The following is a 26,917-nucleotide window of genomic DNA, read 5'->3' as shown; positions in this document are numbered from 1 at the left end:
CTTTTACATAGAAAACTTTGACCCAGAGCAGAGACCCACCCAGAGTCACCCAGTCAGTGGTTCCTCATTTGGTCTCCCGTCTACTTTGTGCAGGGCGTGCATGTGAACATCATTTTACGTGGGAAAGCTGAGACTTGGTGAGGTTGGGAGGTGTGCCTGGGATAGAGCCAGGTAGGCAGTGTGGGAAGGTGGGCCCTCTGCTCTGAGGCTGGGGCTCCTTCCCCTCCCCCCACACACACACACACACACACACACACACACAGACACACACACACACAGATACACACACACACCACACAGACACACACACACACACACACCACACAGACACACAGACACACAGACACACACACACACACACACACACACACACACACACACACACACAGCCTTACCTTACCCTGGCCCTGCAGGAGAAAGGGTACATATGCCAGCAACCTAGGAGGCAGCCAGAGGGGCTGGGGTGGAGTGGAGGCTAGTGGTCACCTGACCTGTGTCCTTACTGATGCTGTAGTAAGAGGGCACACACTGTTTGGGCCTCTCGGGGGCGTGCTGACAAGTCTCTGTGATTCATTTGCCTGAGCCCTCGGTGTAGGGAGGGAGGCTTCCAAGAACTACGACCTTCTTCGGGGCAAGGTCTCTACTGAGTGGTTTGTAATTTCCTACTTTTTTTGGAGAAGGGCTCCCGGTACCCCTTGCTCCTGCGTCCCTCCTCTTACTGAGGCCTCAACCGCTGCCCGCCACCCCCCTGCTGACTGGGCTCAGGGCGGGGAAGTGTGTCCGTGTCCCGCCCAACAGAGGACACAGTGTCCTGTATTATTTCCAGCCTGCTGGTCCTGGGAATCTCTACTTGCTTTTTCTCATTTCCTCCCCTTGAACATTAGAAACATTAGATTCCAAAAATAATCCAAGTCACAATGTTCTGCAGGCTGCATGTGTGCGTGTTTTTTCCCGAAGCTGTTTTTCTCCTCCTTACATCCTTTCTCCCTCTCCTTCCTTCCCTGTGCTGCGTGTTGAGCCCCAGTGTCTGCTGCAGTCGCCAGGCCTGCATGAGAAGTGGATGTGGAGAGCAGAGGGGAGCAAGGAGTGGCAGGAACGCTGGGCACGGCAGCCTTGGCTCCCTCCCAGGTCTCTTATGAGGGCCGGAAGGGGCCTGAATTGTCATAGGTGTCTTCTACTTACGTGTGGACCCCATAGCACTATGGACCCCATAGTGACCCCTTGGAACTGAGAACACGGACACTATGTTTACCGTACTTTCCAGAATCCAGGTTGTCACCCTGATTCTGTCCGCAGCAATTTAAGTGAGCTAGGAAAGAAGGATCCTGATCAGAGAAGTTGTATGAGGCACAGGGAGAAGTGACAGAGAAACATTCATTGATTCCTTCCTTTGTCCACAGACATTGAGCGTCTGCTCTATGTCAGGTCCTCTGCTAGGTGCTGACCTGTACCCAACCCAAGCACTGGATGGGGGAATAATGTGGGCAAGTGTAAGGAAAATCAGGTTCAGCATTGATGTGATTCCCGATCCTTATGAGAAAAAGATGGCTAAGAAATAGTAACTACTCCAGTGGTTAGAACCTGGTTGGATATCAAGGTCTTTATTGCTTTATTGCTTACAGGGATTAGGGTTGGGAGTCTAGTGTATGGCGGGGAGAGAGTGGGGAGGTGGTCCACGAAAAAAGAAAACATGTCAGCTCTGCCCCAGTAGGGGAAGTGGAAGAAATGTCTTAAGCACCCTTTTTGCAGAATGAAAGACGTTCAGGTACAATTTATAAAGTGAAAAGCAAACTGCATCTCTGTTTTGGGTAGGGAAATTTTTCAAGATTTCTTCCCAGGCATTTTACTTTGAAGAACCCCCTTTCCCTCCTTCTCTTCACCTTCTATCCTCCCTGCTGCACCTCTTCTGCATCCTCTCCCGTTTGTGACCCTCTTCTCCGCGCCCTTAAGCTCCTCCAGCCTGTGTTACCCCAGCCTTCTAGGGTGCATCCATTCTGTCGGAACTGCTTGCTTTGCTTCCCTTTTCTGGTCCTGCTTCCTTCCTTGGCTGGTTCCCTGTGTGGCTCAGGCTTCCCACTAGGACAGAGAGCACAGGCCAGAAGACCCAGCCAAGGCTTCTAGAAAGAGCACTGCCTTTACAATCACAGAGACTTGGGTTTGAATCCCAGCTTAGGCACTCGCTAGCTGATTAACTATCTGTGGCCAGTTCACCCTCTTTGAGCAGTTTCTTTATCTGTAAAATGTAGATTTTAATACATGCCTTAGGATTGTCGTATGGATTATAGAAAATGTATACAAAGCATCTAGTATGCCGGGAGCCCGGTAGGTGCTCAGCAGATGGTAGGTTTGTAGAGACCAGCTTGAGCTGGGCCATGTAGATAGATGGGATCAGGAGTGGAAGAGAGGCATGGGAAGGCTTTTGTTGCAGGGCCTGGGAGGAAGGGCGGAGAGTATAGGGTCATCCACAACAAGGGTACTGGAGCAGACAGTGGGCAGTATGTGGCAGCAGAGCAGGGAGGTGAGATAGGGCCCTGGTGCCTGGAGAAACTAGTAGAAGGAAAAGAGAATTAGAAGCGTGTGCCCAGGTTGGCAAGATCTTAGAACACTGTTGCTGAAGACAAGCCAATAAATAAGTGCCGGATACTGTGCTGGGAACGGGCAGTTGGAAGATGAACTGGAGTCAGGCCTTACCACACTGGAGCAGTGGGGGGGCGGGCACTGACAGACAGCTGCTACATGGGGAAAGTTGGCCAAAGAACCTATCACTGCAGTGGGAACCACAGAAGGGGAAAACTTCAGGCCGGGTTGGAGTGCAGGGAGAAAGATGAACAAAGGCATGGCAGCCTCGGGTACAGGGTGGGTTCTGGAAACATCTACTGGCTAGTGTGGCTGGAGCTCAGGCTGCATGGAGAGGAGTGTAGGAGGGTGAAGTCCATGCCATGTCGATTACCTGGAGTCACAGGAAGGGGTCAGAAATCTAGTCACACCTCTCCCTGAGTAACCAAGGACCAGAGGAAAGCTGGATTCTTGCCCTTTCTTGGTATAAAGAAAAAAAGGATGTTGGTTTCCTCCACGCAGAACAGTTGGACTGACTGGTCCCACCTCAGAGTGGCACTTATCTTATCCTAAATATTTCCCTGGGGCACCCCTTGCCACGAGGCGTCCAAGGAGGTGCAAACAAGAAGGACCTAGAATGGAGAGTGAGACTGGACTTGGGCATTCAGCCCCCACCCCAGGGCATCCTCTTGTGTGCTTTGCACAGGCCCACCTTCTTGCACCTATGTTTACACTGACCTCCCTCCCATCTGCCTACTGAAACCCTACCCTAGATGGACCTAGAGACCATCATACAGAGTGAAGTAAGTTAGAAAGAGAAAAACAGGGACTTCCCTGGTGGCGCAGTGGTTAAGAATCCACCTGCCGATGCAGGGGACACAGGTTCGATCCCTGGTCCGGGAAGATCCCACATGCCGCGGAGCAACTAAGCCCGTGCACTACAACTACTGAGCCTGCGTGCTGCAACTACTGAAGCCCGCGCGCCTAGAGCCTATGCTCTGCAACAAGAGAAGCCACCGCAGTGAGAAGCCTGCGCACCCCAAGGAAGAGTAGCCCCTGCTCGCCGCAGCTAGAGAAAGCCTGTGCGCAGCAACCAAGACCCAGTGCAGCCAAAAGAAAAGAAAGAAAGAAAGAAGGAAGGAAGGAAGGAAAGAAGGAAAGAAAGAAGGAAAGGGAAAAACAAATATCGTATGTTGACATATATATGTGGAATCTGAAAAAATTGGTGTAGACTATCTTGTTTACAAAGCAGAAATAGAGACACAGACATAGAGAACATATGTATGGATACCAAGTGGGGGGCGTGGGTGAATTGGGAGATTGGGATTGACATATATACACTATTGATACTATGTATAAAATAGATAACTAATGAGAACCTACAGTATAAATAAATAAATAAATAGAAAGAAAGAAAGAAAGAAACCCTACGCTAGCTGAAGGTCCAGCTGCTCTCCCCACTCCTCCCTGCTGGAGGTGGTCTTTCTGTCCTCCAGGCATCTGTCCATGCATGGTTTTTATCCATTCCCCTCAAACTGGCCCTGTTCCAACCCAATTATATTGCATATTCTTGGAGGTCAGGGCCAGCGTCTTAGATAACTGTGTTCCCCAGAGGCACATAGTCAGTGCCAAATAAAGAGTGGACCGTGGCACAGTCTGTACTCACTAGGCTGCCTGATGGAACAGAAGTTTTGTGAGTGCTCTGAGCTGGCACAAGAGCACCACCTACTGTTGAGTCGTTTCAAGAGACGTCACTTCAGTGCTCTTGCTTGAAAACTGAGGTGTTAGCAAGTTTCATCTTGGCCATGGAGAGAGAGATTTGGAGGCAGGGAAACCAGTTCTGGTCCTTTTATACTAATCCAAGTGTGGGCAGATGAGGTGACAGTGGGAATGGAAAGGAGAGGGGCAAACCCTGGAGATGGTCTGAACGAAAGAAAATGGGACCAGGTGACCAACTGGAGGTCAAGGCAGAGAGCTAAGGGAACCACAGGGCCTTCATGTTAGGATGATGACCCCAGGACAGAGGTGGAAAGAAAGCCCAAAACACTTTGGAAGAAGGATGAAAGACTAAATTCAAATGCTAACTTCTCTTAAGGCACAGAAAAGTCCGAGAAGTGGTGATGAAGGTTACCATAAACATTACCAAGAGTTATCTGTTTCTTGTGTTTCTGCCCTACTCTTAGGGACAGTGACTCTATCTAAGCACACGCGTTTACCTTAGCCCTCTGAAGAAGATTGTTAGAGAAACTGAGGGTTCTGAAGATTGGGCTCTTCATTCCTAAGTCTTTCCTGAGCTCCTGTGGGGTATGCTCTACCAGGTGTGGTCTGGAAGCTGGAAGCACGACTGAGCAACTCCTCCGGGATGTGCCTGAGCCTGGCTCCCTCGTGGTCCCCCACCTGTCTGAGCCCCATTGTTGAAGCTGCTGCAGGAAGAGGGGAGAAGGGAAAAGGGGAGTGCTGGCTCTCTTCTTCAGCTCAAGGTCAAGCCCACCTAGCAGAGACTCCTTCCAGCATAGCACCTGCCCCTTCTCTCAGAGAGGGACTCCTGAATGGAGGGCCACCTCCTCCTTAGCCCATGTGGAATTTTTTTCCCCAGATGTGCAAGTAATTGCCACAGCTGATTTTAGGATGCGTGGGTGAGAACATCCGACAGACACTCCATTTTGGCAGTAACAATAATAGTTACTATTTATTGAGTGTATCTTGTAGGCCAGGAACAAGCATTAGCTCCTCTAAATTAACTTGCCAAAGGCCAGAGCTCAGTTTATGCCTAAATGTAGCTCTGGGATAAAGTTGGGCACTATTTTCTCAGCTTGAATTAAATCGGGTTTGACCTCTTCAATTTTACATTTTGGGAAGTGAGTGAACATTCCCTCATGCTGTTCCTGAAAATATTTTATCGTCATCTGTGGTTCAGATGGAAGGAATTTGGCCACTCAGAGTCAATATCCCCAGGCTGCCTGGGCTGACTCCTGGCTTGGTTGGTTCTGTTTCTCGTCTGCTTGACTCGCTGGCTCCTGGATGACCATTCCTTCCCCACAGTGGGGTAGCGTGTGTGTTGCCAGGGCTGCAGGAAATTTAGTCCATCCTAGCAAGCAGACTGGAAATCAAATGCAAAGAAGAAAAAACAAAAAACATTATTCAAACTCTGAATAGGCTTGGTGAGACTTTTCCTTACAACAGTTAGCAGGAGGAGGGCAAGCCCGAGGAGAGTGGCCTTTTAAGGCCTAACAGGAGTGTGCTCATTTTCAAGGACAGTGTGTGATTTGAGCATGAAGAGTCACAGCCTGAGTTTCTCTAATCCAAAAGCAACTTCTTTTTGTGACTGCCGGCTTATCCTGTCTGAATCGAGGGGAAGTGGGAAGGAGCTAGCATGTACTCAGCATCTACCATGTGTCATGCATTGTGCTGGGCACCTTCATATGTTATCTTTATCTCCTCCTTTGTATTTATCTTCTTTGACCCAGACACCGAAGGATTTTTAAGAAAAAGGAGGAGAGGGGGAAGAGAAGGGCGAAGGGAGTGGGGTGGGAAGGCAAGAACCCTCAGTTGGTAAGAAGTCTATAATGTGCTAGTTGATTTTGTTTTGTGAGATCAGGACTGACTTGGACTCCTCTTTGCAATGAGATAAATGACTGTATCTGGGGGCTTCAGTGTAGACACCCAGTTCAGGGTTAAAGGCTAATTTGACCTTATTGCTTTCCTTCAGTGTTTTCCTCACTACCACTGAATAAAGGCCCAGTTCTGCCTTTCGACCTTTGCCTTTCACCCTAGGCCCCTCCCTGCCTTTCATCATCCCTTCTCACTCCCTCTCACGTCCTGCTCTAGAGCTCTTGGTACCTGCTCACATCCCATGCTGTTTTTCAAGCTGTTTCCTCTCATTCAGATGGCCTTCCCGTCTACACCTTCTTCACCTGACTAAATCCTGTTGTCTTTCAAGTATTGTTCAGCTGTTGTGACCTTCTGGGAGTCATCGTGCTTCTCCCCGTCTCTACCTCTAACAAGTTGGAGCAAGTCCTTCTCTGCTATCAGCCCATCATACACACTTTTTTTTTTTTTAAACATCTTTATTGGAGTATAGTTGCTTTACAGTGTTTCATAGTGCTTGTCACACTTAAAGTCGACAGACTGTTGAATACATTTGTCTCCCTCACTAGACTCTGACCTTGATCTTTTATCATCAGTCTCTAATCCAATGTCTGGAATACAGTAAGTGAATAAAATATTGTACTGAGCATCATGGGCATGGGACTATTTATATCAGAATTCTTTTGGCTACAAGAAACAGAACACTGGACTCTGTTGCCGTGTTCCATCTTTTAATCCATTTTGTCCCTTTCCCTCCTGTTTTCTTTAAGATGTTAATCATGATTCTTTTGAAAGTTTTGTCTGCTAAATTATAGCCTGATCATCTCTGGATCTGTTTCTACTGACTGTTTAATTTTTTTAATTCTTAGTCACTTTTCTCTGCTTCATATGTTGAATAATTTACTGGTTATTATAGATGATGTACTGTACAGCCTCTTGACTAGGTTATCCTTCTCTAAATATTGTTAAGTTTTGTTCCGGGCTGCAGTTAAACTACAGATCATGATCCTGTTGAGCCTTGGTTTAGGCTTTGCTAGGACACATCTACTTCCATCTTTTCTTTAATCCTAGGGTATAGCCCTTATTCTTAGGATATGGGTCTTACTCTTACAGTCTGGTCTTTGTGGGGTCCCAACTGAGTGTCCAGGGTGTTCACCAAAGTCTCTTTACACTGTTTGATTTAGAACTCCTAACATTTCCTCAGCACTGTGTAGCCTCTGACGTTTCTGTTCAGCTCTCCACCTCCCACAGCTGTTCTCCACTAGACCTTCTGGAGTCTCACCTTGCCTATGCACAGCTTAGGATTTGGCCAAGGACCTGAAGGAAATTTTGGTGAAGATTTTTAGGGCTCCTTTTCTTAGCTCCCTCTCTCTTACTTCCTGTCACTGTAATTGCAACCACCTTACCAGCCCTGAAGTCTAATCCCTGGTGTTTTATACCCATTAAGACTTCTGCTTTCCGCTCAGCTCCTGTTTCTGGGCTCCACAGTTTGGAAAATACCCTCAGGGAGAAAGCCAAGGTGGATATGGGGCTTATATTGTAAGTTTTCCTTCCTTCAAGGATCATTGGTCTATGTTGGTTGTTGACCAATGCTTTTACCTAGTTTACACGTGGTAGAGTTAAGTTCGATACCAGCTACCCCATTAAGAACAGGCTGTAAGTCCACATGAACTGTTTAAATAAAAATGAAAGTGCATTAGAATTACCTGCAGAACTCCTACTGAATCAGAATCTCAAGGGTAGGGCCTAGGAAGCTATATTTTTTTAAGAGAACGCTTTAGGTAGTTCTGAATGAAGGCTAGGTTTGTGAACTATTGTGGTAGATACTTGAGCAGTGAGTTTGGAGGAAAGAGAAATCAGTATGGGCTCAGTTGCTCAAAGAAGACATCTGGAGGAAGTGAGACTTCAGTTGTATTTTGAAAGGTAGAAATAATTTGGATATTTGGGTATGGAGTATTTCATGGAAGGAAAGATGTCAACACAAACACGGGGGTGGCAATGAGCATGGTGTGGTGTATTTGCATGGAAGTGAATAGAATATGACAGGAAAGGATACTTGGTATAGGACAGGGGTGTAAAAGAATAGGGGGAAAGGCAGATGTGGACCAATTGAAGGTGGAGGGGAGGTACCTTGAATGCCAGAGTAAGGAGATTGGATTTTGCAGTATAGATAATACATAGCAACAATAATTTTGTGGGGTGTGTGTTGTTTTTTTTTTTTTTTTGGACTGAGGGAATGACAGGGTGAAAGCATTGAACCTGGTGGGGGCAGATGGCTGGGTATAAGGAAGAAAACAGACTCAGTGAGATCAGTAAGGGAGTAATTGCAGTAATCTTGGTAGGAGGGGCTGAGTGGTGAGTATCAGTAGCAGTGGAAAGTGAAGAGTATATTTCAGAGTGATTTGAGGAAAGAGAACAAACGGGCTGGGGGGGGCGGGGTAAAGATGTGGGGTGTCAAGAGAAGGTAAGAGTTTTCATAGAACAGGCAGAATAGTTTTAGATGCTACTGGAACAGCAAGGGGATATTCACATTGAATCCATGGGCAGGAATAATCTGCAATTTAGGTGTGGCTAGGAATAATCTGCAATTTAGGTGTGCATTTGGGAGACAATTCGATAGTGGTTTAAAAGCATGGAGTTTGGAGTCATATAGACTTAGATTTGAGTCTTTAATATGCGCCCTGACTGTGTGACCTTGGCCAAGTTATTTGATCTCTCTGAATCTGTTTCTTCAACTAGACGAAGGTTACTATCTCGTAGGGCTGCTATAGGGCTTAAGATGACATGTGTAAATCTCACTGTGCAGAGCCAGGCACATATTTATTCTTGTCAGTTATTGGGGAAGTTAAGGTTAGAGAACACCCTGGAGCAGAGGAAATTAGGTTCAGATGGACACTAGATTCTAAATTTATCTCCTCACTTACAGGCTGTATGATCTCGGGCAATTTACTTCAGCTCTTTGTACTGAGTTTTCACTATGTCGAAAGCAGAATTAACAATACCCTTTTTCTGCATTATTATAAAGGCTAATGAGATAACCTGTGGAGGTACTTAGCACAGGGCCTGGCGCATAAAACAGGAAATACTATTCGTGTGGTTGAAATTGTGAGCCTGGATGGATTTTCAAATGGACAGAGCTGACGAATAAAAGGCAGAGGGCTGAGGGCTAAGGGTTGAGACTGTCCCAGTAAGGGTGTGAGGGACAGGAAAGAAAGCCATGAAGGGGCAGCCAGAGAAGTGGGAGGCAAGTTTAATAAATCAGTGTAGAACTGAAGGATTGGTGAGCTTTTGAAATTAGAGCGTTCCTATTGTTTTTGTTGTGCTGAGACTAGACATGGTATGTCAAGGAAGAGAGTGTGAGTGGGTGAAAGCACTGGTTCTCCTGGGAGAATTTAGTGTTCAGTAGCGACTTGTGAAAGCAGGAGGGGGGGATGCTGATCATGTCTGCAGCCGGATGGCCTGCCCCTGAAAATGACCTGGTGTAGAAGGCCAGAGACGGTTGAGTTTCAGAAGGGAATGCATCAGATTCTGATGAGAGATCAAGGGAAGGATCAAGACCTCAGAAAGGAGGCAATTATTTTTCACTGTGGGTGCAGACTTAGGAAAGCAGTCAAGGTAGAAGGTGTTACAAGGAGCTAAAGAGGAAGTGGATGGAGGGAAAACAAAAACAGCAGGGGGGCCAGAATGCACTTCTGAAAGTTTGCTGATGATGGGAAGGGTAGACAAGATGAAGCTCTGAGCATTTTGGAAGGTGGAGCAGCAGGGTTAAGAGCATCGACACTGGAACTAGGCCTCCTGGGTCTGAATCTCAGCTCTGCCATTTATTAGCTTTGTGGCTTTGGGCCTCTCTGTGCCTTAGTTTCTCAGTCTGTAAAATGGAGATGATAATATTGGGGGTTAATATTGGGGAGATAATTAGGAGGTTATTGAGAGGATTGAGTGAGTTCAATATGTTAAATGCTTATAGAATAGTGCCTGGCACAGAGTGAGCATTCAGCAAATGTTAGTTGCTATTATTGTTGTTGTTACCATTATCATTACTGCTGTTATTGAGAGAAGGTGAAAATGAGAAAGGAGAATGGAGAAATGGAAGACAAGGAGAGACTATATACACAGAGTTTGACTCTGCAATATGGATGCCACACCTACCAAGGAGTCTTCTTAGATTATACTAAGCATTCAGACTTAAAGACTGCTATGGGCCACCCTTGGCACTGATCCAGTCAGGACAATGTAAGATGGAAGCTGTGGTTTCCCAGCAGGACAGTCCTTGCAGCAATCCAGCTCAGGGGCAAGGAGACAAGATCCATGGTGGGCAGCTGCAGAAGCTCTCATGGCTCAACAACCCATGCCCCACAGAAGCCAGTATCCTCTGTTGGCACAGCTTCCAGGGTTCCTGCAATGGACACGCCAGTCACAAGAGTCACCCCCTTCAGGGAAGATCAAGGAACGCTGTCCCCATCAGTTATTTATAGTTTACTGATAGTCCTTCTAATCCAGATCCAGTTTACCAATCGGGGGTGTTTTTACCACTGGCAACATGACTCAGTAACATGTTGGCACATACTATCTTCCCCTGTTTCCAGGGAAACAGAACTGGGGTGTTAACTGAAGTTCAGATTAGCGTGCAGAAGGGGAAAAGGTTTTGTTATTTCCTTGCTCACAGTGGGAGCAAATAGGGACATTTGCCTGTTTTATAGAGAAACTGGGGCAGTTCTAGATTTGAGCAGCCTGTTAGGATGTTAGATCTGAGATCTGGGAATTAGGGAATTTGGGGATGGAGTGGGTAAGAAATATGCTAAGGGATCGATAGAATGTCTACAGGTCAGAGACACAGCCTGGCCAGTGAAATTGTTTGGTGCCCTGGCTGATTCCTGAGGCTACAGTGCTGGGGTCTGCAGGTAACCAGGCTGGGCCATCCTCTGAGAGCAGCTGGAATTATGGTGAAAGATAAAAATGGCTTCTCTCTTATACCATATATGCAAGAATGCCAGCTGACATTCCAAAAGCCTAAAGGAAAACAGGCAGGGCCCAGAACACCTTCTCTCCCTCAGTAGATATTTATGAACTGTCTATCAGGCACAAGTCCCAACCACCTCCCCTGTCTATACACACCAGTGTAAGGTCGACCTCCCAGAACCTTGGACTCCCTATGGCCTACAGGCCTTGCAGGATACAGAAGAGGAGAGATGTCAAACTCCCTTCTGTAAGGAATTCTAGGAACCTAGAAACTAGATCCAAATTTTGGGTTCCTTTATTTTTTCTTTCTCTACCCCGCTTTGGAAAAGCAGGAAAGCTCAATCCTAGGTGAGTGGATAATTGAAAACAAAGTTGAAGGGTCTTAAGGGTCCTAGGCCAGAACACACACATGGGGTCTGTGTGTTGCCCTGTTTGCCTGAGGGCATGTGCCCGGGGTCAGCCAGAGTTGTCAGGTGGGGAAATTGGCCCTTAATTCCCACCCACTTCTCACTTTAGGCCCTCTCTCTCTTGGTGTAGGGCTCCTCTGCCACCCCATTCTAGGATCTCATCCCTGGGTCGTGCTCACAAAGTGCCTTGCTTTCTTAATACGCTGTTTCTGTATCCAGGATAAACTAATTCCAGGAGGGGTTGCAGGAATAATACATTTTAGTAGGAGTCTCTCCTAAGTAAAAAAACTGTTAAGAGCCAAAGGGATTGAATCTCTAATAGTGAAAGGGTTGGGGAGTGGCAGAGAGGATGGGGAAGGGGGGAGTTTGGAAGCAAGGCAGGAGGGGGTGAGATCCCTGCTTAGGCTACACAGGGAGGGCAGGAGGGGACAGTGCCCTCAGGCATGACCCTGAGAGAGTGTACGGGGCTCTGAGTCCTGTGTGGGCAAAGGCACCACAGGGCCCTGAGTGTGTGTCAGGGTGGGGGCAGTGGTAGGATGCATGGGTGCCCCTGGTCTGTGCAGTGCCCTGCGGTGGTACTGAGAGTGCGTCTCCGGGAGGGATGGGCTGTGGATGTTTGTGTACGAGCTGCAGATGTGATTTCCATGAGCCCATGGTGATTTTGCAAAGTGAACACAGTGCAGTTTTCAATCCACACCTTTTGTCTGTTTTGTGCTCTAAAACAAACGATTAGGGAAATATGTGCAATAAAATATGCTCACTATGTCGATTTAAAAATCTATCTGGTATATAGCACTTACTGAAGCATGAAACCATTGTCTTATTTGAATCTCACTATTATGCTAAGGTTGAAATAGTGTAAATTGTTATCCCCATTTCAAGGTAAGGAAACTGAGATTTAGACCATTAACCTAACTTGTCAAAGTTTATAAAGCAGATCTGCACTAGAACCCAAGTCTCCTGATTTGAAGCCTCTGTTCTTTGCACTATAACACACATAACATTTTATTTTGGAGTTGACTGCACAGCAAGTTTTCAGATGTAGCAAGGTTCTCTGACAAGGAGGTTGTTAGTATTCTTTAGGGCACAGGCTTTTATGGATGGGTCGCTGCAGTGTCCAAGCAGGGTAGGTAACAGGGGACAACAGGTGATACTAGAATGTGCATACTTAGGAAAGAAAATCCATTGGTTGTCTTCTGTCCTCTCAATCAAGTCACCAAACCTGAATATGAGCACGTTAAAACCAATGTAATCTAAATTACAGACAGTATAAAATACTAACATTAGGTGGTAAGGTAGTTTGAAAGTTAAAACTCTAAATCAGATGCTGTTGCTAAATTTGGCAAATGAAGGAAAACAAGCCCAAGATCCTTATTTAATATCCTTGCTCTATGAAATAGTTTATGCTTTATTAAAAACAGAACAATAATAACCTTTTAGCTATCCCCATATTTAAAAGGAGAAAAGCTTTCTGTTTATTTTCCTTATTTGCATTTAAATAGATTCATTTATCATTTATTATATATTAAGAACTAGATTTGTATATTTTCACTGAGTTTAAGCCAGCATAAAAACATTACTTTGCAAAACGTGGAAGAAAAACCCCAAGTAGCTTACGTGTAACATCTGTCTTCTTAATGAGACAAAACTATGTTGGTTTCCAAACAAAGAGATAAAATTTCATTATTTAGACATGAACTTTCCTCCTGGAGGAATTTTGTTGTTTTATTACATTTTGTTGAACCCACCATTTGTATCTTCTCAAAAAAAAAAAGACAGTTCAAAATGTTTGAAACCACTGTGGAGATATTTTCTTTAGTTTTTTGGGGTTTTTTTTCTTTAGATTTTTGTTCCAGTGTCTAGTTCGGGTGTCTTCCAGAGAGCCCAATTCAAAGAGATCAAATCATAAAATGTCCTAGTTTAGAAAGGGTCAGCTTGTCTGGAGATTAGCAACCCCAGAGCCTGTGACCAACTCCCTCATGCATTTCTTTCATTCACTAAGTATTTGAGAGAAGTGGAGCTATTTGAATCAGCCATCCCCAGGCACTGAGAGGGCAGGTGGGAGGCAGAGACAAGGGGGCCGGGTACTGGCCACTGAATGGCCCCATGTGAGGGACGGCATCCTACCACCGCTGGAGCCCCACAGTGCCCTGGTGGCTGCCTTTTGGGGGGCAACTGCTCTGTGGAGCCTGGGCAGAGGAGGTCCTACAGTCACATGCAGGAGGCAGGGCAGTGTCCCAAGAGCCTGGATCAACAGACACTCAGTGAATGTGCCTTGGGTGGCATGAATGAAGCCCATTGGGGAGGCTTCACTTCTCTGAACCTGTTTTCCATCCGTAAAGTGGGCCTGCTGGAGGCAGTGAGATGATGCTTGTGAATGGACATTTTGAACCCTAAAGCACTGGACAGATGTCAAGGCTGAGACTAAGAAGCTGCATTTCTCTGGCTATTAAGAACAATGCCAGCTTTCTTACAGTCATTCTTTGTATTCAAAAGTTAGAAATGTTAAGCTCTAGCAATGAATAAGCATTCTGATCCAGGAGACTCAATAAAACTAATTTTTATTTTGAATGGAAAAAAATACACTCCGTAAGTTTCCAAATTGAGCTGATTGTAAACCAGGATGCTTACCTCCATTCTGGGTACTGCTTATCCCTTGGAAATGAAGAGAAGCCCAGAAATGAAGAGACTTTCCCACAGTCTCATGGGTAATTAGTGACAGAGCCAGGCCCAGAACCAGCCTAGTCCTTATCCCACTTAACTGCACACGCACATGGGTGCTTACATGCGTGTGTGCACACACACATTCTCTCTCTGCAGCCAGTTGCAGTGAATGCAGCAGAAATGCTGGTGACCCTTGCAGGCAACCAGGCTCACAAAAGTGAGTATTATATACAATTAGGCAGCAGATTCAGGCCCAGAGAAGACTTGAGACTGTCCCTAGGAAACAACCATGTTGGAGAGACCGTGGTTCCTGATATCACATCGACTGTCTGGTCCTAGATGCCTGAGATGAGTGTCACCTCCTTGGAGCACTGCCTCTAGCCTCCGGCATAGCTGAACTTTCCCAGAATGCGCAGCCCCCAGAGACAGCTCATGTGCTCCAGTATGGAAGGCAGATGGGGCGCAGTGGCCTGGGTGCAGACCTCATTGTGTGAGAAGCCCATTCAATGAGGTGTGCGGTTCCTCCAGCACTCTCCACTCTCGCCTGCCTTTTAACTCACTGTTGTTATTGCTTTTCTGCCTCACTGGCCTGTGTTCGGCTCTACTTACTCTGTAGTCCAGTAGGGACCTGGCACCAGGCAATCTAATCATTCTGGTGCTAGCACGTAACTCTCTGTTTATTAGCATATCTAAATACTCATTTAACAGAAAATACAGGAAAGGTCACTTCTAGGCCACTGGGATAGACAAGAAAGTATGAGTGAGCACTTTTCATCCTAAGTTCCAAGGACTTCAGGCATTTCAGATTTTTCATTAATTTTATTGATTCTTTGGTCAACAAGGAAAAGAGATGAGAGATTATTTTTAAATGGGGTTGAGAGGCAGAATTTTAAAGAACAAAAATTACACAATGAAGTTCCTTTAGACTCCTGGGGCACTTGTCTTCTTCCCCTCTTGTCCTTAATAGTAATTTTAAAAAGCGCTGACCGCGTGCCTGTGGTGTGGGGGTGGCTGTGGCTGGCGGACCCAGGGTGGCGCACGCCACCAATCCTGTCCAGCCTCTGCAGGCACCCCCAGCCTGGAACATCTGCTGACACTTGAAAGTGAAGGGTGATACTTTTGCCCTTTATCTGTGTAGGTAGCCGGAAGTGATCTGGGTAATTCAAAAGGAGAATCATCTCCAAATTCAATCCCATTTTATGCCCATTTGCCTTGGGAAGGTGATGTGCTTATACTTAACCATGGGTTGTCATAGCCTTGATGTCCCTCTCCTGACCTCCAGACAAAACTCTAACTGCCCACAGGACACCTCCACCTGAAGGTCTCCTAAGCCTCTCAAACTCAGCATCTGAAACGGAACCTGCTGTCTCTCCTCCCCTACCCCAGCTTCTTGCCCTCCTCCTGAGGTGGTGTCATGGTGGCACCTTCTCTTGCAAGGATCCAGGGCTCCATGCCAGATACCTGGCTGTCTTCCCTCTCTCTTTCTCACCCTCCCTCCCCAAACAGTTGGGAGTCCTCAGTCCCTTCCTAGTAACTCTCACTCGGCCCACTTCACAGACACCACTGTCACTCCCCACATCCGGGTTTCCAGGTTCTCACTCTTGCTCCCCAGGATTACAACCTCCTAACCATTCTTACTGCTCCATCTCTCCCCGCCAGTCCACATCCCATGCTGCGCTCAAAGCTCACATCACATTTCACTGCTCAGCTTACAACCCTCCACTGACATCTTGCTGCCCGCAGTATATGGTCCAGGTTTCCTAAAGCCTGTGTCCAGGGCTCTCCATGGTGCCTTCTACCTCCCCAGCCACATCTTCTCCTCACATCAGGTCCAGAAGCACAGAAGTGGTGCTTTCAGAGCCCTTTACACACTGGGCTGCCCCATAGTTCTGCCCCTTTGATCTTCCCTTTGCCTGGAGCCCACATCTCTTTCACCTGGCTAATTCCTATCTGAATCAGGGTCAAGTCAGGTGTCACCTCCTCTGGGAAGCCTTCTCTGCTCTTCCCTCTCTTCACACCATCAAGAGAGGCTGCTACCTTGATACACCACACTGACCTTTATCTTGATAGATTTCTTTGTTGAGTTGTGATTTTAATGAAGTCATATGCCAAGTTGTGCTAACACTGTAGCTGAGTCCATGTTTGCTTTCCACACTGGCTTTTAAGCCACTTAAACTCAAGAACCACATATTAATCATTTTTGCCTTGTACAGTGCCTGGCATATAATGAGTGTCCGATAAATGCTGGTTAAATGTAACTGAAAAAGTAAATTCGCTTTTCCGTTTAAAGGGGAAAAATGGAATGAGGCTGTGGTTCTGCCTCCAGGAAAGCTGGCGTGATCTTTGCAGCTTCTCAGCCTACACCTGTGCTCCTTTCTTCCCTGCTCTACTCTGCAACTGAGCTGCAGCCTTTAGCTCATTCCAAACTATGGACCATGAGTTCCAAGTATAGCAATCCTCTTCTCCAAAGGTTTAACACGTTTCCTGGCTATATCACTTGACTACTCTGGGCAGAGAATTACAGAAAATCCAAATTAAACCAGTTTGAATAATAAAGAGGATTTCTTGGCTCAGGTACTAAGGAAGTCCAGACACAGTGTGGAGATCAGGCAAGGCTTAATCAGGGCTCTGCTTGTTTCCTGCCATTGTCTTGGCTACACTCTTTCTCTGCTCATTGGCTTCACCCTCAAGCTGCCAGCAGAATGGCTACAGCAATTTGAGGTGCAGGGTCACAATGACAGTATCAGAGGAAGAGAAGTCATATCTAAACAACTACAGTTCTGTTTTCCCAGAAGCTTCCAGCAAACTTCCCTTTGTGCTTTATTGTACTGAATTGGATAACATTCCTGTTTCTAAGACAATCCCATGGGTCAGGAAATGTCATACACTGATTGGCTTAGATCTGGTGTCCTGAGAAGGGATAACCCTTAGAGTGACCAGGCTTTCCCTTGGAATTGAGGTTCTTGTTAGCTCCCCTAAAAGTGAATGGGCCACCTGTGGGAGAGGTGGAAACCTAAATGAAAACCAGGTACAGAGCCATGGGGAGGAAAATGGCTCAGTGCCCATGGTGATAGGCAGTATTTACTCTACCCTTAAAATCCTCCTCTTCTGGTTCCTCATGGGTCATAGCAGAAACCCTGGAACTGCAAGGCTGTGGAGTCACAAGAAAAGTTGACTGCATTCAGAGTCAGTTCAACAATGTGTAGTCGGGCAGTGTAAGTGGGATGGGGCATGTTAGGATGCCCTGTGGCTTCCAACAAGTGTCTCTCTCTCCTGCTGGTGCAGTAGGGAGTGGATTAAACCTCCCACTTGTCTCCACTTCACCTGTCCCTAAAGCACGCATTGAGGGGGGCGTGGCTTTTGACGATTTCTAAAAGCTTTTAAAAGGGGAAGTAACTAGGGAAAGTGAGCAGCTTCCTCCCCCTTCTCCTTGGTCCTCTTACTCATTTTCTCTCTTCCCCTAGGCTCTGTAGGGAGACATGGAGGCTGGTGGCAGGGCCTTCTGCTAAGGGGGAGGGCTCTCCTGGGAAGCCAGGGTGTGGGCCACCCCCGACCCTGAGCACGATGACTGGTCCTCACTGGGCCCCAGCAGGAAGGCTGCTTTTCTCCCAGTAGCTCTGAAAGTTCCTTGCTGTTGGACCCATACCCCCCTGATGACTGTGTGCCTTCTTTCCCCCTCTAGATGTTCGACTGGATAAGCCACAACAAGGAGTTATTCCTCCAGAGCCATACAGAGATTGGAGTCAGCTACCAGCACGCCCTGGACCTCCAGACGCAGCACAATCACTTCGCCATGAACTCCATGGTGAGTGCAGGGTCTCTTCTCGGGGGCAGGAGAATAACGAGGGGGACGGGGCTGCGGTGGAGAGGGCAGAAACAGACTTCCAAGCCGAGGAGGAGTGAGAAACTCTGAACATGCAGCCCCTTTTAGCATTCCATTTGCCAAGATAGGGACGAGTGCAGGACACGTGGTGAGCCGGCTGTTCCCGCAGCAGATTATGGCCTCATTTCTGCCTCCGGACCCTGCTTTACATGGTGAAAGGAATGTGCTGGGGTTGTAGAAGCCATCAGCCCAGTGCAAGACTAGAAAGGAGAGTGCCCAGTGCAAGACTAGAAAGGAGAGTGCCCAGTTCCACTCCGCTGACTACACCCACTGGCATGTGTGAGTCACTAAGCTGGGATGAGAGGCACCTCAGGCTGTGGCGCGTTGGAAACGGTTGAGTGAACTGGGCTGCTTAGACTAGAGATGAGGAGCCTTGCGGGACACACAGTTGCTGCCTTCAGTTATGTGGAGGGCTGCCTTGGAGAGAAGAGGGTGGAATTGTATTGTGTTGGTCTAGGAGGCAGAACGGTCCAGGGGACGGCAGTTGGAGGGGGAGGCAGCACATGGCTCAGGAGGTGGGATGTCCTGGAAGTTAGTGAGCCCCCCGGGATGGAGAGACTTCAAGCAGACGCTGAATTCAGAGAGGGATGTTTGCTAGCTGTGTGGCCATAGGAAATTTACCTGTCTGTGCTTCCATTTCTTCATCTGTAAAATGGAAATAATAATAGCCACCTTATAGGGTTGTTGTGAGGATTCAATGAGTTAATTGTAAGGTGGCTGGAGATGTGCCTGGTACATAGTCCATTATCAGTAGATATTGGTATTATGATAATGATGATGCTGGTGATACAGGAATCTAGTCCAGATAACACCTGTGATTCCTCGTAAAACTAACACTTTGGGATAGTAGTTTTTCCATGTGGTCTCCCCAAGACTTTGAAATCTTGTCTGCCCCTTGAACCTGTTGTGTCGGAAATGTCTGCAGCCTAAGTATATGCCTCGACATCTCTCTCTCTCCCCTCTGCCAGCTCTTCCTGCTTGTACTACTGGTCCAAAAGAATAGCTCCACCATTCCCTGTATATCTGAACTCCAAAGACACCATATCATTTCATCTGGTGATGCTGGGAGAGGGGCGGGTGTTAGAAAAACAGAAACACAGAGGATCACAGAGCCCAGGAAAGAAGATAATTTCATTTTCTCTGGAGTTGTTTTAACAATGTTGTACACTGGACTATGTTATACACAGAAATAATTCTGGCCTCAAGTTTTCAGTGTCTAGTTAGGGAGATAACTCAGACAGTCACGGTACCGCTTGATATGTGCGGTGATAGAGATGCTGAGTGACCTAAGAACCGTACAATCTCAGTGGTTTAAAGTAATAGAGGTTCATTTCTTGTTCCTACCACATGCCCATCCCTGGCCGATGGGGGCTGTGCTCATCGCGCTCACTCGATGAGACTCCCAGACTGAGGGAGCAGCCACTGTCTCAGATGCAGCCAGTGCCTCAGCAGACAAAGCAAGCAGCCAAGCTCACACTAGCTCTGAAACCTTCCACCCAGAAGTGACGCATTTCACTATCCAACACCAGTCACACGGCCACATCTAACATCGTGGGTGGAGGTATATGGTCCTACCTCCACATGTTGGGGAGGAGAGAGTGGGTGTTTGTGAATTGCCCTAATGATTAGCACAGGGGGCCATTGCAGGACGTAAGGTAGAGGTGAACAGCGTGAGATTTGGATGGGAAGGGACCTCTGGCTGCAGAATAGAAGGTTGTGGGACCAGGCAGGGAAAAGATCAATATTGACTGTGTTACCAGTTTGGGCCACAGCAGTCGCCTTCATCTAAATGTAAAGACTAGTCCAACTAGTCTTTTATAATTCTGTCTCACCCCAGGCTCGCTTTAGTCACAGAGGAGCAAACCAGTTGATCACAGGTGATTAAGAGCATGAACTCAAATCTAGTCAGGTTTGATTATCTGTGTGCCTTGTGGATTTCCCCTGGTGAATTTTACAAATTCTGTGCCAGAATCTTCATGTCACCCAACTGCCTGGCCCTAAGGCAGACAAACTCATTTTAATAAGAAGCAAAGACAAACATAATTAGGGAGGTAAGTCTACCATCAAGCCCCTCAAAACAATGAACTACAGAGTTAAATAGAAAGAGCCTTTGGCTTTGAATGATCTGCACCACTGCTCTTCTCTGTTAATATGGATAACTGAGAGTTAATAACACATCAAAAACCTTTCCTCTGACAAATTTACTTCTGAAGTCTCCATTTTCAGGACAAAAAAAAATACAAATGAGGGAGGAAATTTACTGAAGGGAAGCATCTTCTGGAGCTGGGAGGGAGGAAGAGGAGGTTTAATATACACCAGCCAATTAGCATGTTCCAGCCCATCTCTAGTCTCCCGTGAGTGCCTGCAGCACTCTGAGGCCTGTTTAGCCTGATTAGGCTGGCTCTCCTCTCTGGCTGCAGGGCAGGGGAAGAGAAATCCCAGGGTTGTTTGATCTAATTGGCTGAACTGGTGCATTATAAACATGGCACGTGCTTTTGTTAACTGGGAGGTTTACAGGTTTCTTATTAAAAGGGACTTCCCCTAAGACAGATGCCAGCAACCCAAGGAGGTGAATAGAGGGAATTACAGACTCCTTTTCTCTGGCCTGAGTGATGGATGTTGCTGCCAAGAAACAGATGAATATAAGCAGCTACTGCTGGAGCCCAGTGACTGTAGGAATGATCAGTTACTCAGGGGAAGTGGTAATGTGGATTGTTTTGTAAGTTCACTGAGGCATTTCCTTTTCGGTTCTTGGAAAAGAACCTATACATATGCCCACACATCTGTCCGTGTAAAGGTACATGCAGCGTACTTTGTTTCAGGTTACAGGTGAGTTCTTTGCTACTGAATCCTGTTTTATCAGTGAAATAGGCCAGTGATCCCTAACCTTTCGGGGACGTCACAGACCCCTTTGAAATCTAATGAAACTTGTGGGTCTTCTTTCCAGAGAAATGTATGTGGACAACTTTTTTTAGGCATTTTCAGGGGGTTCAAGGGAATCCTAAAGCCTATCGATCACCCTCCCCAATATAAGATCCCAAGAACCTCATGACTTCTTTCTTCATTCATTCCACAAATAATTAAGGATTAGACATTGTGCTGGATGTTGGGCATATAGTGGTGAACAAAATGGTCTGTTCATGGAGGTTCCAGTGGAGAGACAGGTGATATTATATAATCTCATAAGTAAATATATAAATACAAATCAATAAGTCTTATGTTGGAAGAGTAAGTGCTGCTACGATGGAGGATAACAAAAGGGGCTCCATTTAAATGAGGGGAGGTCAGGTATATTTTTCAATTAATAGTCAGTATTGACTTAATGCTTATTGTTCATTCATTGATAGTAATTAATGGCCTGTGAATTAACTCTATAAAGTACCAATTCTTCTTTATAATTTAAAGAACCCCTAGGTATACTATTTGGTAAATGAAGATGATCTAGTTATAATTTATCTGTTTTTTAAGTTTTGCTTTCATATGTCTAGTTTTATATACCAGTTAAAGACCCGACCCCAGCTGAGGTGACCATTACTGAGAAATAATTGCATATCATTAAATCGTGGGAGCAAAATCAGAAATTTCCTAAATTTTGTCTGTGAATTGGTACCAATAAAGGCTATCAATTATTAACATGTGGAGAGTGTGGGAGTATAATGCCCCACTGAGTATGGTACATGAGCAACTCTGAAAGAAAAGGGTTAAAATTGGTTGATTTTTGGCTTTTTGTTATAACATGTTTTTTTTGCAGTTTCCACTGGGGAATCCTATTCTTTTGATCTTTAATAATAATAATAATAACCCACCTACTAAACCCAGGAGGAAGATATTCTCTGGCTTCTTATAGTGCCTCATAAAGCCAGGTTTCCTGAGCTCTCTGGGGCCCTCCTTTTTCTTAATTTCACCTTCTGTTGTGAAAGGCTTTCTCACAAATTCTCCTTCCCCTGAGTGTGGCCTCCTGCTCTGATGGGAGTGTGGGCGATGGAATTAGGGTTGGGTTGTACTGTAATATGCAACAGAACAATCAGGTAGCCATCTGTGCTCGAGGTCCTCATGAAAAAGACACTCACAGGAGTACATACAAACATAACACAGTCTTATTTACTATTTTAGTTAGCCGGTTCTTTGGGAAAAATAAATTGCTAATGTTTTCTGTCTAGAGTTTTAAAATATGAAGTGATATTTATTTTCTATTGTTACGACTGTGAGGACCTACATTAGTGATAACCATGTGCAGCTGAACTACTAGTAGGAAGCCTTTCTGCTGCGGCATGTTGATAGCTGCTTTAATCCTATTAATTTGCTCACCAGAGGCACATAGTGCCACTTGATGGTGTGCAAATCAGACCAATTGCAGCAAAGCCTGTGGTGCTCTCTTTGTTTTGAGGGAAAGTTAGAAATGGTAGCACCAAGGAAAAATCAGATCTGGTGCCAGAAAGGTGAAGATTCTGAGCAGGTTTCCTGACCCCAATTTGAGAAGCCTTGCTCTGGGGTCCTCTGTCATTTCTGATTCTCAGCAGCCCCAAACCATGATTCTGCAAGTAATTCCCTACCCCCAAACAGACCGAACTTCCTATGATGAAGTGACCCCACGTCCATCGCCCACACTCCCATCAGAGCAGGAGGCCACACTCAGGGGAAGGAGAATTTGTGAGGAAGCCTTTCACGACAGAAGGCAGAATTAAGAAAAAGGAGGGCCCCAGAGAGCTCAGGTTTTGGGGAACACACGCACGCACACACACACACACGCACACAGACACACACACTATTGTCATGTTTAATAGCCAGGATTTGACCCTGTCATAGCCACAAAGTCTCTTAGTACACATAAAACCTGTTGAAAAAGAGAAGAGATGGGTCTTAGCTTGTATGCATTAGTCTTTTTAGTACAATTTTTTTTTTTCAAAGAATCTTGTAGTAGACTTGCTAAAAATGTAGATTTCTTTTTGGCTTCCACCCCAGTCCTAGAAAATCATAATCTCTGGGGGATGAGGCCCCCAAACCTCCATTTTTTAACAAGTTTCATGGGTGATTTATGTACATATTAAAGTTAGAGAACTGTTTTTCTGTGGAGATGTATATGTATTTATAAAATAGTCACGCCCTAAAATAAAGCATTACAGGTTCTGAAAGAGAGTCCACTTCTAGTATGACAGCATGAGGCGCTATGCAAACCTACTCTCCAGTGAAACTGGTGGACATTATTTTAAACGAACCATTTAAAGTCTCTAGAAATGGTCCTAAGTGCACACAGCAAATGAAGAAACATTTATTCAAGAAAATTTACTAAAACTTGGTAAGAACAGTGAATCTGTGATATTTGAACCAGGACCCTCTTTCCTCCCACCTCCCAGCTCAACGAAATGGAAACGCTACTCCAGACTAGTGCAACCAAGAACGCAGGGTCTCCTTTGCCCCCAGCTCCCAATTGAAGGACTGTCTTCCCAGATAGGACATTTCCTATCCTGGTCCAAGCTACCTGTTGCTGAAATTAAGTTCTAGGTGAGTGTGACCAAGAGGTGGGGACTCCTTCTTCTGCCTAGCCCCCACTCATGGAGCAGAGGCTATACAATGGGCACAACACTGCTGAGAAATAGTGTTGCCTGGGGGTAGAAACAAACTATAAAACAGAGAGTCCCAAATCTTTTCCCAAAGCAACTGCATTTATTTGCAATAGAGAGTAGAGAAGTTCAAGCCAATAGCACTCTCAAAAATGCCCTTAGGGAAGTTATGGTGAGAGGCAACTGGGAGAAGATTTCTAGAGTCACTGGAGATATAGGGTAAATAGTAGGCAGGCTGGTTTGCCAGAGAGAAAGAGACTTCCTGGGGCCAGAACAAATCTTAAGTAGTGACCTCAGGAACTGTCCCTTCAAAGGAGCTTGGATTTGATTGGATAGATCTGTGAAGCAGATCTATATTTATACCCCAGGACATTGTTGAAAGCAATAGAGTAATGAGCTGGAAATTAGTGGAATTTTACAGCTGGGTGTGGTCAGGGAAAGAGAAAGTTAAAGAGAGGACTGTGAAGACCAGTGTCATCCCAGGGTGACTGTGGGCATACCCAAGGCTGCATCCCCTGAGGAGCAACCTCAGAGGTTTCCCACTAAAATAATCCAGCCAGTCACTAAACAAATAAGCAGTCAAATAACAATAACAAGCCTCAGAAGTGTGGGAATCAGTACCCAGAGATGCTACAATGTATTATCTAAATGTCCAGGTTCCAACAAAAGATTATGAGCTATGAAAAGAAACAGAAATGTATGACGGGGTGGGGGTGGGGGGAACAAATGGATAAAAAGCACACACTGGAAAAAGCAAGAAACAGAAAATGCCTGTGAGAGTGATGAGATATCAGATTTAACAAAGATTTCAAAGTAGCCATTATAAATATGTTTTTTTAAAAAACAAAAACTGAAGGAAACTCTAATTGAAGAAGTAAAAGTAGGTATGATGATATCATCTCACCAAACAGAGAATATCAATAAAGAGATAGAAATTATTTTGAAAAGTACCAAAAGGAAGTTCTGGAGTTGGAAAATACAATCACTGAAATGAAAAATTCACTAGAGGAGGTCAACAATAAGTGAATTGGAAGAAGAACCTTGAAGATAGAGCAATAGAAATTATGCAATCTGAAGAACAGAAAGAAAAAAGAATGAGGAAATATGAACACAGCCTCAGAAAAATGCTGGACATCATCAAATGTACCATCATATGCATAATGGGAATACTAGAACAAGAGAAGAGAGAAAGGAACATTATTTTAAAAGTATAGCTGAAATCTTCCCAAATATTGAAAAACAATCTACATAGCCAGGAAGCTCGAGGAACTCCAAGTAGGATGAAGGAAAGAGATCCACAAACAGATTCATCATAGTGAAAATACTGAAACCTAAAGACAGGGAGAAAATTCTGAAAGCAGCAAGAGAAAAAGGAGTTGTCCCAGGGGAATCCCAATAAGAATGATAACTGATTTCTCACTGGAAACAATGGAGCCCAGAAGGAAGTAGAATAACATATTCAAAGTGCTTAATGGAAAAAAACTGTCAACCAAGAATCCCATATTCAGCAAAGCTATCTTTCAAAAATCAAAGTGAAATAAAGATATTTCCACATAATCAAATGCTGAGGAAATTTGTTGCTAGCAGACACACCTTATGAGAAACAATAAAGGAAGTTCTTTATAATGAAAGTGAGTAACCCCAGACTTGCTCTTTTGAATCTGTATGAAAAAGACATAGAGCACTGGGAAGGAAAATTACATAACTGTAAAAGACAGCATAGGTGCAAATTTCTTCTTCTTTCTTCTCGTCACTGATTTAAAAATCCATTGTATAAAATAATATGTATACATTGTACTACTGAGCTTATAACATATAGAAATGTAACATATTTTCCAGTGACAGCACAAAGGAGGTAAGAGTAAAGCTGTATAGGGCTAAGGAAGTTACTCCAGATGGTAACTTGAATGCACAGGGACAGAAGAAAACATCCAGAAATGATACATAAGGAGGTGAATATAACAAGAGCTATAAACTTATATTTACTCTGCTTTCTTCTCTCACCTTCTTCAAAAGACATAAAATTATAAAAAGTAATATAATCTAATGCTGGGTTTATAACATTTATAAATATAATATGTATAATAACATCACAAAAAGAGGGGAAAGGGCTCACTCCCTCTTGCGAGAGCACCGGAATCACAACTAACTGCTGAACAATCATCAATAGGAAGACACTGGAACTCACCAAAAAAGTGACCCCACATCCAAAGACAACGGAGAAGCCACAATGAGATGGTAGGAAGGGTGCAATCACAATAAAATCAAATCCCATAACTGCTGGGTAGGTGACCCACAAACTGGAGAACAATGTTACCACAGAAGTCCACCCACTGGAGTGAAGGTTCTGAGTCCCACTTCAGACTTCCCAACCTGGGGGTCCAGCAACGGGAGGAGGAATTCCTAGAGAATCGGACTTTGAAGGCTAGCGGGATTTGATTGCAGGACTTTGACAGAACTCAGGGAAACAGAGACTCCAGTCTTGGAGGGCACACACAAAGTAGTGTGTGCATCAGGACACAGGGGAAGGAGCAGTGACCCTGTAGGAGACTGAACCAGACCTACCTGCTAGTGCTGGAGGGTCTCCTGCAGAGGCGGTGAGTGGCTGTGTTTCACTGTGAGGACAAGGACACTGGCAGCAGAAGTTCTGTGAAGTACTCCTTGGCGTCAGCCCTCCCAGAGTCCACCATTAGCCCCACCAAAGAGCCTGGGTAGGCTCCAGTGTTGGGTCGCCTCAGGCCAAACAACCAACAGGGAGGGAACCCAGCCCCACCCATCAGCAGACAAGAGGATTAAAGTTTTACTGAGCTCTGTGCACCAGAGCAACAGCCAGCTCTACCCACCACCAGTCCCTCCCATCAGGAAACTTTCACAAACCTCTTAAATAGCCTCATCCACCAGAGGGCAGGCAGCAGAAGCAAGAAGAACTACAATCCTGCAGCCTGTGGGGGAAAAAAACACATTCACAGAAAGATAGACAAGATGAAAAGGCAGAGGTCTATGTACCAGATGAAGGAACAAGATAAAACCCCAGAAAAACAGCTAAATGAGGTGGAGATTGGCAACCTTACAGAAAAAGAATTCAGAATAATGATAGTGTAGATGATCCAGGACCTCGGAAAAACAATGGAGGCAAAGATCGAGACGATGCAAGAAATGTTTAACAAAGACCTAGAAGAATTAAAGAACAAACAAACAGAGATGAACAATACAATAACTGAAATGAAAACTAAACTAGAAGGAATCAATAGCAGAATAACTGAGGTAAAAGAACGGATAAGTGACCTGGAAGACAGAAT

General features: G+C 45.4%; 1 protein-coding gene across 6 annotated transcripts in view; it reads left to right on the top strand.

The window, feature by feature from the left end:
• The window catches only part of KALRN (kalirin RhoGEF kinase), a 683,571-nt gene that overhangs the window by 234,889 nt on the left and 421,765 nt on the right, over positions 1 to 26,917 (top strand). For all 6 annotated transcript variants that reach the window (XM_055084868.1, XM_055084895.1, XM_055084874.1 and 3 more), the window contains exon 6: positions 17,857 to 17,979. In XM_055084868.1, coding sequence (XP_054940843.1) covers positions 17,857 to 17,979 — 123 coding nt within the window. The remainder of the gene's footprint in view (positions 1 to 17,856; positions 17,980 to 26,917) is intronic.

This window comes from Physeter macrocephalus, chromosome 1 (genome assembly GCF_002837175.3).
Source record: "Physeter macrocephalus isolate SW-GA chromosome 1, ASM283717v5, whole genome shotgun sequence".
In the NCBI taxonomy this organism is placed as follows: domain Eukaryota; kingdom Metazoa; phylum Chordata; class Mammalia; order Artiodactyla; family Physeteridae; genus Physeter; species Physeter macrocephalus.
This window is presented reverse-complemented; position numbering and strand designations above follow the sequence as displayed.